This window comes from Embiotoca jacksoni, unplaced genomic scaffold (assembly GCF_022577435.1).
Source record: "Embiotoca jacksoni isolate LCO1_2020_lvr unplaced genomic scaffold, fEmbJac1.0.p SCAF_6, whole genome shotgun sequence".
NCBI classification, from domain to species: Eukaryota; Metazoa; Chordata; class Actinopteri; family Embiotocidae; genus Embiotoca; species Embiotoca jacksoni.
This window is the reverse complement of record NW_027185414.1, coordinates 11,400,350-11,415,562: the sequence shown is the minus strand read 5'-3', so window position 1 is coordinate 11,415,562 and position 15,213 is coordinate 11,400,350. Positions and strand designations below refer to the sequence as shown.

Below are 15,213 nucleotides of genomic sequence, written 5' to 3'. Positions count from 1 at the left end.
AGCCGCTCTTTTTTTTTCTTTCCTTTTTTTCCCCCCAGTACCACTTACTGCTTATTTTTGTGAATGATGATTGTGAATTCTTTTCACAACTTTTCATCAGTCTTCAGCAGAACAATAAAAAGTTTGTGGTATCGGATTTTGAAAACAGCCTGCCATTTAAACCAGAAAAAGCAATTCCCTGCACAGTTTCCATGTTCATCTATCAGCTGATACTGCAGGGAGATCAGGTAGCTGTGGAGTTTCCTCTTTGTTTCCTCTTCTACTGTTTGTGTAATTGCTTTGGGAGTGTGTGTGTGTGTGTCTTTCTTTCTTTCTTTCTTTCTTTCTTTCTTTCTTTAAAAGAAAGCTCTTTTAGGTGCAGCACACGTGCAGACTCGTGGTCTTATCTTATTGCAAGTGTCCAAACTGTGTCCGTGCCATTTTAATGAACCACATCAGATTTTTTTCCCCGGTTAGTTTAAAGACGGTGAACAAGCAAAGCAGAACTGATCACCTTCTCATAAAGTTCAAGTTATGGGAGGTTCCAGGTCTATAAGTTTCGACAGGGGAAAACCAGCGTTTGTGACTGATCGTAGACTTTTGTTTGAACACGTGACATGATAAACACGTAGTTGTTTATTGCTGACAAGGGTTAAAACTACACACATAAAACATTTTTTTTTTTTTTCTATTTTTTTTTCACAAGTCTTGAATTTACGTCACGTTTCACTGAAAAAAGCTTTTCTTCCTGAAAAACTTGGTCTTGGTCATCAATACTGTTGCTTTAGGGTGGAGTCAAGTTGTTGATGGTCAGTAAAAAGCTCCATTCTCTGGTAGTTATTGATGCACTGCTGGATAAAGGTAACAGAGTTTTCTTTTGAATCTTAGAGATAAGGGTTGAGTATTAATTATTAAATATACAAACGTGTCCTCACTGGTTAGATTGGTAAACAAACGGATAGAATTTGATGGGGAACAGGAGTGAATAAGTCAGAACAGTTTAGCAGAAGTATTTGAAAAACATCTTGAATGCCATGTAATAATGAATGCAGCAAACACAATAAGGACTGACTTCTGTCTTACAGCACATGTTTTGAGCAGTGGGCTCAGCTGTCCAATTAGCCACAAGTTGGACACTCAGTCAGCCAGTGAACAGCCAGTCATCAGCCAGTTGGGCAGTTGGCAGGAAAATCGGTCACTCCTGCAAATATTTAATTCTGGGAGACACGACTGAGTGAGCATTTTTCCCTACTAATTGACCTTTGAAGAATATTTGTCACCCATCAATGAAGAGGGCAGAAAATCACAGGATAAAATGAAAAATATAAGTGGGAAAATTTCAAAGAAATGTTCATCTGTGGCACCATCAGAGCCAGACGTTGTTTTAGGATCTAACAGAAGCAACTTTTGATTGAGACACATTTGTCACATTTCTCGTGATTTACTTGTATTTTACCAAGTCCACTAGCCTGCGGTGTCCCGTATACCTGCTGCATTACTACCAGAGTAGGTAACACTCTTACTGCTACCACTACACCATCCTGTATTACCAACTTATAAATATATTATTAACAATATCTACGGATACTACAGCTTTTGAACCACTACTATTGTAGTACAAGTATGCATCTGTGGCAATGACCCACTGCACTACAGTTTGAATTTTTTACCAAGTCAGTAAAAAAAAAAAAGTTGTTTCATCCAGTCATCACTCACTACACACAGAGTCTCTTGGTAGTCTGACGGGGTGGAGAGATGTGTTTTGAAAGATTGGTGCTTCAGGTTGATCTCCTGAAGTTGCCTAATAAACAGAGCATGACATCGATCTTCACAAAGATGGGATTCACTGCCGGACTGATTGTGTTATAGTGTACAGTAGCACCTACTGAACTGGTAACTCGGTGTATGATCATATTGTTTTTGAACTTATAGTTGCAGGCACTAATCACATCATAATTGCTTTTCCTCCATGTGACCGTAGTTTGGGTCCTGACTCAGTGCTGGAAAAGCAGCTCTGTGGAGTCACACCAACAAGAAGAGGGAGTAATGCGTAGGCACACTGGCATCATGTCGGCATACTGATCACACTGGCTGGCAAGGAGCAGCCTCATTTTTATTCATTTATTCATTTTCTCTCTTTATCTTTTGTCTCATCCTCTCTTTCTCCCTCCCAATAAAATATTTGTCTCAGTAAGTCACTACTGAGTCAAGCTGATACCGTACTGAAGCCCTCAGGTTTTTCTGTCTCTGTTTACTCTCTGAGGCAGCTGTGCAGCTGCTATCTATTCCAGTGAAAGTATAAGTCACACAGAGATGACTAAATTGAGATGTTAGATGGTTATTGTCATTTATTTCGAGTGACATGAATTGAGAAAAGTTTCCTCAGATGTTTGTCATATTGATCCTTTTAATACACTGTTTTATATTTCTACTTGGTGAACACAGACATAACTACGTTAGCTAATAATTGTGTTGTGTACTTTTGCTGCTATGAAAATTCAAAATATCCAATAATAATTATCGTCCTTTAGATGTTTTACCAAAGTTCATTTATTCTCCCTGTGAAGTCAGAATATTTTGTTTTCTCAAGGGTTTCCAAGTAATGGCAGATTGAGATGGCTCCAAAAAAAATAATTATTTTGTGCCTGTGAGCCATCAACAAGTGGTTGTTTGGTATTAATTTGTTTGTGGCTGCAAGTCTTATCAAAGCATCAGAAAACTCTTCAGTCTGCTGCTTTCAAATTCTGTCTGAGGGCGAAGGAAAGATAGCAGAGGCCTCTCACCAGAAAAAAAAGATGAAACATGAAAATATATTTTGATGCTCTTTAAAGTGAATGAGAAGACAAATATAGCGTTTTTGAGGTTTTGCCTTATTATGTTACCAGTACAGATATGAAGGAAAAGAGGGGGCAAAATAAGTTTATTTAAAAAGAAATGTGTTTTAATGATTGTATTGTGTCAATAATATACCATTTTCTGCTGTCTACATTAATGATCCAAACCAAATTGTGATCAAAAAGTTTGAGAATTTAATCACTTATGACATCAGAAGAGTTTGTGATTAGTTTATATTGAGAAATACATATGTATGCGAGGGTGGATCAATAAATTCCAAGACCCTCAAACGATGTGCAGCACAATGACGTGCACAGAGCAGGAGGAAGGTATAACCCTAATGAGTAAGTGTTACAAATTTCGTCACTTGATCAAAATCAGCACCTGAGCTACACCTGCTTTTGTGAGCACTGGTCACAAAAACGTATTGATCCACCCGTGGATGTATCATAATATTTCCCTGTGGCAAAGAGAAAGACACACACATGAAAATCCAGACTTCCGACATGCAAATTGTGGTTAATTAAACCAGCACAGCAAAAATAATTTTGTCTACCAAGGTGTTACTCTTTTCTTCTTTTTTTTCCTTGCAAATCCTTTCCCTCTCTTGCTTTTTATCAGTTTTCCTCTTCCCTTCTTCTTTTAAATTCCTGCCTTCTTTTTTGTCTCCGGCAGTTTAAGTGTTGTGGAGGTCAAGAGTATAAAGACTGGGAAGTCAACATGTACCACAATTGTTCTGGAACGGGTCCACTAGCCTGCGGTGTCCCGTATACCTGCTGCATTACTACCAGGGTAGGTAACACTCTTACTGCTACCACTACACCATCCTGTATTACCAATTTATAAATATATTATTAACAATATCTACTGATACTACAGCTTTTGAACCACTACTATTGTAGTACAAGTATGCATCTATGGCAATGACCCACTGCACTACAGTTTGAATTCATTTATTATGATCCAACCAGTTTTATTACTACTTTCATTTAAAGTGCCTTTTTTTGGCAGCTCTTTACACCTAAATGCGCACATACATTTACCAACTACAGACTATATACAGTAAAATAAATGTAAAGATATGGTTTAAATACGCTATTGCCACAAGACAACTTGTGTGTACTCAACAGTACACACAAATTGTTGTACACATTTTTAAATCTTGTTTTTCATTCATAGATCATGTAATCCACATGAACATTAGATGTAGAGTTAAATACGTGAGCTTCAGGGCTTTGTAGGCCACTCCTGATGTCTGCTGCATAACACACCCAAATCATTGACAGAGATGCATTGTGGGTAATAGAGGCACAAGAAAGATAAGAAATAAGAATAGGTGTAAAAAAAAAAAAGAAAAGAAAGGATGATATCATGGTTTTGCTGCATCAGTATTGTTAATTTTTAAATCAACCATTATGAGTCAGATAAAAAAAATGCTTTTTAAAACGTAAGCCTAACATTCATGAATATTAAATGCTCAAACCATCAGCATTTCTTTTGTTTTTAAAAGCACCTGCTAACTGAACGAACGCCGTTTCAATGCCACCCACAGCCCATTTATAGAGTCATATCATAATTACACAGAATACTATGCATTAACTGGGTAGAGTGTTAGACACAAGCATCTGTAACATTATCATAAACGTTTGTATAAATGATTTCCTATTTCCTGGCTTTATTTATTTATAATGGATCTGCGAAGCCTCGAACACTCAGATCAGTGCACACCGTCTCATTCTAATAATAGCTGTGGTGCGTGGAGTTACATTTAAAATGCATCTCCTCATCCTTATGACGTTATTAAGCCTTTGCCATGCCACATGCAGGCAATTTTCTCCCACACCAAACAGCCCAAATTAAAGGGTAATTTATACACCTACACTCTCCAGTGCTTATAATGAGAAAGAGGACAAACAAAAAAAAAATTTGAAAATGAAAACTCTCCCTCGTATTGAAACATACCATATTCTCAGCATTAAATTGCACGACCTCTGTATTGCAACTATCTGTGCATTAAGATTTTTCTTATTTTGTTGTTTTGAGAATCTCTTGGGGAGGCACGGTGATGCAGCAAAAAGGTTCTGGGTTCAACCCTCGGCTATAGTTTGCACCTGTGTGGGGTTTCTCCAGGTGCTCCGGCTTCCTCCAACAGTCCAAACACATGTGTGCTAGTTTAATTGGTGATTTAAAATTGGTCGTAGGTGTGAATGTTTGCCTGTCTTTCTGTGTTGGCCCTGTGATGGACCCACCTTCTCCAAGTCAGCTTGGAGAGGCTCCAGTTTCCCGGTAAACAATATAAAGCGGATATACTGTAGATAGGGGATGGAGGGAGAATCTCTTGAGATAATGAGGTTAATTAAGTGATATTTATTTTCTCCCTAACTGTAACTATGTCATATCATCTACATCCACTGTATTAGAGGAATTGGGGAAAGATTGTTAAGCACTGAAGGGTAGATATTTTATGAAAAAGACTTGCAAAACACCCTATTTGTGCAATGTGGCAACAGATGCTGCTCAAGTGCAAAACCTGGGGGAATATGTTATACATACAAATTACATATAGTTAAATATATATTTACTGTAAGTCAAGTCTTGTGCTTAACATGTCTTATAATTTTGTCCATATTTAGATGATATTACAATATCCATATTTAGGTTTACGTCCATACACTATACATTTTCAGTGATTCAACTGTCTGTCAGCATCAGTAAATGGTTAAAGTCGGACAGCGAGTACAAAATATCATTTTTTTGTAATTATCCTAAAATTTCAAGCCTGTATCTTCAAATGAACATGAAGCAGTAATTAACATCACTTGATCGAGCTTGATGTTTCTTCCGACAGACGACTGACAGGTTTTCTTTCATTGAGCTTCGGTGTGTCAAGCTCATGTCGGCACACTGATTCCTTAATTTTTCCATTTCAGTGGTTTCCTTTCTCTACATGGAATCATGGAACGTAATTGAGGACTGTATTGCAGTTTGTCACTTTGCAGAATCATAAAATGTGGTGACAGTCTGGTATTGTGAGTTATCCCTTCGTCCTTACTATGAATTATACCTTCCATCCACCCATTATCTATACTGGCTTTATCCTGAAAAGGGTCACGGGGGTGCTGGAGCCTATCCCAGCTGACTGTGGGCGAAGTCCATCACAGGGCCAATACAGAAAGACAGAAAAAAACCGACACGAACGCTGACATTCACACCTACAGACAATTTAGTATTACTAATTACTGTAACATGCATGTTTTCGGATGGTGGTGGTGAAGGTTTGAACCCGCCTAATTGCCTTCACATATTAATATACTCAAATAAAGTCAGTGAATCTTTTATAATCGCTTACAAAATTATGATCACTCAAACCCTCCTCAGAGAAAATGCTCTTCTGTCTCCCACTCACTTCTTTTTCTCTTCACTTTATCCTGTTATCTCTTCTTCTCTTCCCTCCAGCCTAATGAAGTGGCCAACACTTTGTGTGGATACAAGGTGCTGGAGAAGGAGGTAAGACCTCAAAGACAGACTTATCTGACTGAATTTAAAAAAGGCGTTTTTTATTATTTGTTAAAATGTTCATTGTGCTTCTCGTCAGCTGTGACATCCAAAGCTAAATAATTTCAGCTGGCAGTTACAGACAATTATTTTAAGACCCTGGACAGTTGCTGTTCTTTCAAGTAGTGTTGTCTCACTGACAGCTGGATGTTTCCCAGTAGTGACTGTATGTAGCTGCTACTGTGTCGTTGTCACTAATACTGCCATATTTCCCTGAAGTATCGAGGACAACTATCATGATGACCTCACAGTGATGAATTTAAGCAAAATAAAAATCAACAAATGATATAAAGCTTTTATATTTCTGTAAGAACAAAAAGGATGTTGCCTTTAACTTTCATGAAGTATTTAAAACAAATGTGAGTTTTGTGTCTCGCAGCGTTTGAATTTGATCGAAATCATCCACATCCGAGGCTGCACTGATGCGTTCTTCCTCTGGCTGATGGACAACTATAAGATTATGGCTGGACTGCTTTTAGGGATCCTACTGCCTCAGGTACACACAAACACCCACAAATAAACTCACTCATTTCTCTCAACAATCAGTGTGATATGTATGACGCTGAGTGCAAACGGTTATGTTTTCCACTTTAACCCGAAGCCAAGTCTTAACCCTGAAATGTTCTCGTTTACATCGTGGTGGTTTGTATTTTGTCCCCAAAAGGAAGGTGAGGAGCCACAATGTGACTGTGTTTATACCTCCATTATAGATCTTTTGTCCCGTCCTTCTGCTAGTGAGATTAATTACAAAAACACAGTTGACGCTTGCTCATGTCATAGCCTCCACTGTAACCTACTCTGTCGCTACTGTTACAGCTTGAAAATTGTGTATGAATTGTTTTGAGTGTCACAACTCCCGCAAAATGACTCGTCTCACTATCCGAATTTTATACATTTGGTCTTATGATATTTGGAAAGTCAAGAGATGCCGCATGATTGAATTATTTTAACCCCATTCAAGTTAGCATCTGGTAAAAACTGGAAGTTGGCCAGTTAAAGTCTCTCATGCGCTTGGTTTTCCCACTGAGCATGCCCAATTTTCATTCAGCCGGCTTGTGTGGAAATGTCTCAACAGACACCAGATTTAAGCGCTCTGCATACTGTGAAAAACAAAAATATTTATATGTTGGAAATCTGTTTGATATTCAGAGGTACATTTGCGGTGTTGTGTTATTTGAACCTGTGACTTTCACAGAGCAACTTCCACTTTCTGCAGTATTTGCCAGAATTTCACAGCTGGTAGAGATTAATCAAGTGAACAGCTACTTTCTGCATGTCCGTGAGTATCAGAAGCACAGTGTAATAAAACATTTATCCATATTCAACAGCGTGTAATGCAACTCAGATGACTAAATGGTAGAGCATGTAAATTGCCTCACCACTCAGGCACATCTGACAGCTCCACTGCATCCACACTGCTAAAGTAACAAGTGCAATTTTCACAAAATGCTGGGCATGCTGGTCCATTTCATCTGGGTTTGTTGTGCATTTGGATCAAACAGGCGAAATCTTTGATACATCAAACTATTGGAAAAAGTAATCCCATTTAAAAAAAAATAAAATAAAAAAAAGGTACATCTGAGCATAAAATGTACATTTTAACCAAAGCATTTTTGAAATTGTCTGACTGTGTTTTTCTAGCATTAAAAGAACATTATCCAGAAGCTACTGGGACACTGAGAAATCCACATTACATTGTACATTGTGCATTTACATTATTAATCTAACCCTGTTCATTCATATCATTTTTTTTCCTCTTACATAATTTCAAATCATATGACATGTTAAATGCCAGACAGGATTATATGTATAAGTACGTGAATGTACACTGTGTTGGACTGTAATAAGCATGCTGGACTTCACAGAGCTGTTTTAGGAAAGATAGAATCTGTCAGTCAGTCGCCCAGTCTGGATAATCGTAGCACTTTATTTGCCTCAAAAACTAATCCATCAGGTCCCCCATTATGAAGGTTGCCTCAGCCCCATTATTTCTGCTCTGTTCTGAGCGAGGAGAAAGGAGACATGAGCGAAGTTACACAAGACCATCCTTTCACTGAGGTCTTTTATCAAACCTATTAACAATCTGGTTTGATGCTACATCTGATGCTTCATCAATGGAGTTTTATATTGGTTTCTATGGCACTGATAATTGGATATTGTGCATCAAGAAAAAAGTATATATATTTATTTGTGCTTTCTTTTTTTAAAAAAGCTACCAAATTCTGAGAAAGCCTCATCTTAACCTTTATTATTAAGATGACATAATGAATTTACACAGAAGCAGATACAAAATATAAATAAACAAAGCATTGCTTGTGTATTTATTGTTTATTTGTAGAAGGACAAGTATGTAGCATGAACCGATACCACACATTCGTAGCCTTATGTCAATCCATACTGTGTCCTACTGTGTTTCTACTCTGTGTCTGGGCAGTAATTTAAGTGTAGCAAAATGTGGTTTTAATGGACCTGTTAACAAAATAATTGAATGAATAAATAATTGATAATGATTGATTAGACAGTACATCTTGTTATCTGTGATAACACAAACTCCAAAACATCTGAAGTTAATAACACCTACGAACTAATCAGCTGAATAGTTTGTATCGCTGTTACTAAAAACTGATTTCACTTTGGATGATGGTTTTGAAGAAAGGATGTCTAATTTTGCAAGTTTCCTCCATCTTTGTTTTTCTTACATCTTTTACTTTAATGTTGTTTTCACATCTTACATTGGAGGGGTTTAGCTGAGAGGTTAAGACACAATTGAGACACGTAACTAATTAAAAGCACTCATGGTGACCTTTCTTCCCTCCCTTCTTATCCATCTCTGTCCCTGTCCAGTTCTTCGGTGTGGTAGTCAGCTGGCTTTATATCACCCGTGTTGAAGATGCCATCAGTGAGTACGGTCACTACACGGACGGCCTGCTGGACTCAAACATACACAAAAGAACAACCAAGAAGCAGGGCCACATGGCCAAATGGTTTAAATGTATGCCAGAGATTGACTGATGGAGACAGAAAACAACTTCTAATAAAATGGACTCCAGCCAACACTCCCATTCACAGTGTTCCGCAACCAGATTATTCTATTTTCTTTTCAGCGTCCACTGTTCTGTTAATTATTAACTACTGAGCTGAAGATCAGTTTCCTAATTGATGAGTGGAAAACCAGAAATCATTTATACATGTGCTATTAGCTGCATTGTGCCTCAGACAGTCTCAAGGAAAAGCATACACACCAACACAGCCACTTTTGCAACTGGTGTCATACTGTGACATAAGTCTGTTCAGTTGCAGCACACAATCCCAATCTTCAGCTTTGGCTTGCTTTTATACCTGTGTTTTTTTTTTCTACTGATTAAACCATTACTTGACTTCTCTGCACAGCCACTGATGAAGTAGGGATGAAAGCCTAAAATGCTGAATAAGGTCAGCTTTATTTCTTTCATGTGAGAGCAGTCAGGCTCGCCTTGTTTGTATATGGGACTGTACATATGCTGAGGTCTGAGACTCACAATGAGGGATTTTGAATACATATTGACCCTGCTCATCCCCTTACGGCCATAAATGTGGCCAGCTCATTGTGTGGTCCACTACAATGAGTTTTATCTTCAATGCGCAAATGTATAACAGACATTTTTCTTAAGCAAAGCCTTAACCGTTCCCACCATTTTCTGATGTCAAAAAGCAGACAGATGATTGTTTTTATTTTATGATTTAAGAGAAAACAAAGCTAATAAAGTAGCACTGCTATAACAAGAAGATTTCTCAGGTTTATTGTTGAGCACAGCAACCTTGTCTCTAAGAAATCAAGTTTTTATATTTATTAGCAACAGCAAATCGGTCAGTGAGACACACAGTTCAACCTGAACAGGAAATGTTTCAAAAAAAATCTAATCTGCTTAGTCACAAAATGTTCACACAGAACAAACATGAAATCTCAAAACCTTGTAATTTCAAACACAAGCAATGACATGTTTACTTCATTAACATGATCTTAACCAAAGTTTTTTGTTGCCTAAACCTAAAACAGAACTCGGTATTCAAACCTCTTTGGTGTTAAAGTGCTTTGCACAACCTTCAGCAACCCAGACAACCTCTCCACAATTTGTTCCTAAGCACACACAAAACATTGCCATTGAATATTATCCAATTTCATCTCGGTTAAAACTGATTTGGCAAAATAAGTTAATAGTGTAATTTCTAGGAGACAGGAAGGGTCGTCACACCTGTGGTTTTAGTTGATGCCAGGTGTGCAGACCCTCAGGTTTGTGGATAGACATTAAAGCAGGCTGAGCAGATGGTACAGTGCAGTCGATGAAATTGCCTTAAAACATCCTTCACAATAATCCTGTATAGTTTTAAAATGAACAGTTTGCACTTGAGATTATTGATTGATGTGAATTTAATGTGCTTCTGAATTTTGTTTTGATTTGAAGTTGGAAACAGGGACCATAGATCTGATCTTTGTTTTCTATATTAAAATCTCTTAGCTTGTGTCTTTTTATGTGAGTGCACACTACATTGTTTAATGACGTTATATTATACCGACATCATGGCAAAAACATCTTTCCAAGCATTTCAACTTTTTATAACTTTTTTCAGTTTGTGCTTTCATTCAACCAAAGTTTCCAATGTAGCCCAGTTCAAACCAGAGGTCAAATAGCCAGATGTATATTCTCACTATCATGGTCACATATCAGGGCTAAAAATGAAATACTCCGTCAAATTAATTTGGTTCATTTTGAAATGACCTCAAAAGTTGTAATGTTTCGACTTGGTCACGATTTGATTGTAACTTGTGAAGCTATTGGCTGGTGGGTTGAAGGTAAACATTTGTGTATATACTTGACTGGTTGATATGTGCTCCATTTACTACCTACTTCTTACAGTAAGGATTTGTTCACACAAAATCAGCTTCAATTTTAAACTAACGCACGGTAGCTTCTCACTGGTTAAACAGCAGTGAGAAATGTTTATGTTTGATTTGTATAATGCATTTTGAAATACTATATTTTTTTCCTTTAATTCATGTAGATATAATTATACTGTGGACTCCACTCAAGTTACTTCATGTCTCATTAAACCAGACATATCTAATGAGGATGAGTTAAAGGGGATATTTGTGCAAATGAATGAGACATCACAAAACATTTCAGCTACTTTGATGGAAACTAGAAAAATATATTGACCCATTCATAAAATGTTTAGTTCATTTTTAGCGTACTGTATAATATTTACAACCAAAAAAGTCCATACCTGTTACCTTTAATGTGTACAGTGAGGAATATTTTGTAAATACACAACTTAAACAATATTTCAGTCACAAAATGCCAATGATGCCTTTTTAATGAGTAAGATGATTCATTTATGTAAAATGATGTTAGTTTCATAGTTTCTAGAGCATTCAACTCACCTCCCATAAGTATGTAGTGTGTTTACATCATTTGTCATGTGCTATACAGTACATGCACTCGTTCATACAGGGTGGCCTCGTGGGAACTGCATCAACTCTATTTGAAAGTTAGAAGTCTTGCCCGTTTATTGAAACATAAATTGAAAGAAGTACATTTTCAAAATGCTTTGCCTGGTTGACGGTGGAAAATAGAATGATTTAACGTTGTTTAATGAGCTGCGTGGTTTGTCTTTGAGCCGATTGTAGTACTAAAGGTCCTAATGTAAAGGGAATTTTGGGAGTCTTGGGCTGTTTAATAAATGATGATTGAGATCATACTGTTTTTTTTTCTAGGGCAGGCTTCATCCTGAATGTCTAAATTTTTCATGTAAACATGCCCAAATTTTGTTTGTGAATGTCTTTTTATGATGACAGAGCAGACGAAAAATAGTGTATCAAAATTACTTCTACTTATATCTTCAAACAAATCCAATTATTTTAATCAAAAGTAGTGTTGTTTACATTCCAGGGTTACAAATGGTCACCAATGCTTGGATGTGAGCTGTGCAAGAACGTGGTGCATAAAAAAAACCATAACAGTCAACATATGATTACAATAGGACAGGAAAAAAGATATCAAAGTTCATCAAAAACACATGAAAGGTTCCTGAAATTTAAAAAAAAAAAAAGTGTTCGTCTGAAAGAATAAAATGTGAAAATTATTACCTTGACATGTCACACTTCAAAAAATTAAATATTGAAGGCTAAAGTGGTGCGCAACATTAACGAAAACAGAGTTGAGAAAAACAACATTTTATTGTTACTTCATGTCGAGAACATGAATAATGTTTAATCAGCATTTCCATTAATCAGTCCATTATGTAAAATCAGGCTTTTAAAAATGAATTTTTTTTTTTAGTTGACTTAAAGCTGGATTATGCTTTTGTAAAAAATATTTTCAGACACATCACCAAACCACACCATAAACAGACACCATCTGAATATCAATTCAGAATTACTTGGTCCTGGTTCAACAACTTCAGCTGCTTACACACAAGAGCAGTTTTTGTGGAAAGAGCCCTGATGATGAGCGGGACGTGTCCACAGTGGTTTAGTGTTTATCTACTTTAGTCTACTTGTTCTTCTTACTCCTGCTGCTCGCAGGACTTCCTGCTAAATGGAACCTATCAATATTTCACTTCGGCCACCACTGAAGAGGAGAGGATTGTTCTACTACATTTCCTGCAAGGAAGGACGAGGCTGTTGGGTTTGAAAGATGCGGTCATGTTCCTCTGTCATGTTCCCTCAACAAACAGCATAAATAATGGTGATATTAATATCCCCAGTCTCAGGGTTAATTTCAAAGCAAAGTAGTTATGATGTAGCATGTTGCCAAATAACACGTCGACAACATTAGATAAACCTCAGGATCATGTGACACATACAGTGTTTCATGTGCAGTGTTGTCACAGAAGCCACGAGATTAACCAGTAAACAGTGTAATCATGTAGCCGAGCGTATTAGAGCAATTTTTGCATGAAATGTGTCACATCTTTCCTCCGATAAGCCGAGACACGAGAAGAACCATCCTGCCTCATTCGCAGTCAGATATATGAGATCTGTTCACCATAGTAGTGAACTTTTCAAGTGCTTTTATTGATCAAATCTGCAATCGACAGCAATGCAAAGTCACAGAGGGTCTTTTGTGATTAAGTTTAAGGAAATAACATATTTTGGGAAATTTAGTTAATAGTTTTTGGTATGACATTTAAAATCATTCAAAGAAATATTTGCTTTATCAGTTGAATACAGTCTTCTTGTTTATCTTCTGCCTGTGCTGCCTTCTTTCTCCCTTGACCAGGAGAATACTAAATGTGTTACTGCAAGATTATAACTAGGCTTCATATTTCTGTCTCTTTTATTTATGACAGATCATCACTAACAGTGTTTGGTTCCCCATTTTGTCTCTCGAGTGGGAAACTTTGAGGCGATCTGTGTTAGTCAGCAATTTCTGCACATCTTCTCAGTCTGTCTCTCTCTCTTTTCCTTGACTTTCACTTCACCTCTTCAGCTGTTCACATCAAAACACATGAGCAGACAGATGTACAGGGAGCAAAGAAGAGAAATGGATATCTGGCAGAGTCAGCCTCATGTGACCACACATGACATGCTTACAGAAGCAGACAGTATACACTTTAAATATCACATTTCACAGGTTTTACGGCTTGTTTACAGTTTTCATTTCACCTTAACATCGTTAGTTTTGTCAGGAGCAGTTTACAGTTTTTACTCATCTGCGATCTGTTGGCTTTTATTGTGTGCACCACCCTCAGCCACAAGTTGTTTTTAATCAAACAAATTGTTGCACTTGCACCCACAGTTTGCGCTGTTTTATTTGTCAAGAGTGGATTTAATGATTTTCTTTATTTTTCTTTATCTAAGACTTTTCGATTATCTCATAAAAAAAAGTGCATTCAAAATAACATATCTATTCACGTAAACAAACTAATCTCAGGGTCGAGCAGATTTAAGCAGCTCTTAAGGCTGAAGGAGAGAATGAATTAGGGCAAAAGCATAGTTTACTTTTTTCCCTTGCAAAAGAATACTGTTCATGTGTCTGTTGTTCCATTCAAATAGCAACAGTAAAAACAGCAATAGCAAAAGTTTCTCTCAAAATCCCTTTACAGCCTCTCACTCCAGTAATGTTCTAATAGGAGGCAGCACTGTGTCGCTATAACGACAGATGTGAAATTGTTGGCAGTCAAGGAGCTTCTGTCTGTGCACCACAAGCTATTGAAATTGGTACACATGGTGAAATGGTCCAAAAATACATAATGAATTTGTAAGACAATGGTTGTTTGCTATTAGCCGGTGTCTAATAAGTTCAACCACAGAGCTAATGAGGACATTAAAGAACTGTTTTTCTAATTAAGTTAGCTGGCAGGAAAGCATTTCTTTCAAAGTATAATATATTAACCATGAAAAGAAAGTCTGGTTAAGATGAAGAGATCCTTGTGTAAATGGAGCGAGTCATCACTTACAGCTACAGTTCTGTGCTCCAAATAAAGTATTTTTCTCTAAGAAAACAGAAATCATGTAGCATATAGCTGATGAGCAATGATATCTTTCTGCCTATAAACATGTTTTATACTCTACTTTTCTCTGTTTGGAGGCGCACACACACACACACACATACACACACAAACTGACACTATGTCCAATAATGTGAGACGGTGCTGGACATTCATTGGTCTGGTAGGTTACCCACTGTCTGGCCTGAGGCTGACATTTAGCCCTGCACAATGACTTTTTAGACTTAAACTGCAACTAGCCCATGACTCTGCTTGTTCCTCTTAGCAGAAACCAGATATGATTATTTCAAGTCAGCTCCAACGTGAACATGTCTATAAACCACATCAGAGATACATTAGCAGCACACTCCCTGC

At 37.2% G+C, this 15,213-nt stretch overlaps 1 protein-coding gene across 1 annotated transcript in view; it reads left to right on the top strand.

The window, feature by feature from the left end:
- Positions 1-12,103, top strand: part of tspan15 (tetraspanin 15) — a 32,566-nt gene extending 20,463 nt beyond the window's left edge. The window contains exons 6-9 of the mRNA XM_069174077.1: positions 3,490-3,606; positions 6,271-6,321; positions 6,749-6,865; positions 9,214-12,103. Of these exons, the coding sequence (XP_069030178.1) occupies positions 3,490-3,606; positions 6,271-6,321; positions 6,749-6,865; positions 9,214-9,381 (453 nt within the window). The 3' untranslated portion in view covers positions 9,382-12,103. The remainder of the gene's footprint in view (positions 1-3,489; positions 3,607-6,270; positions 6,322-6,748; positions 6,866-9,213) is intronic.
- Positions 12,104-15,213: the final 3,110 nt, after the last annotated feature.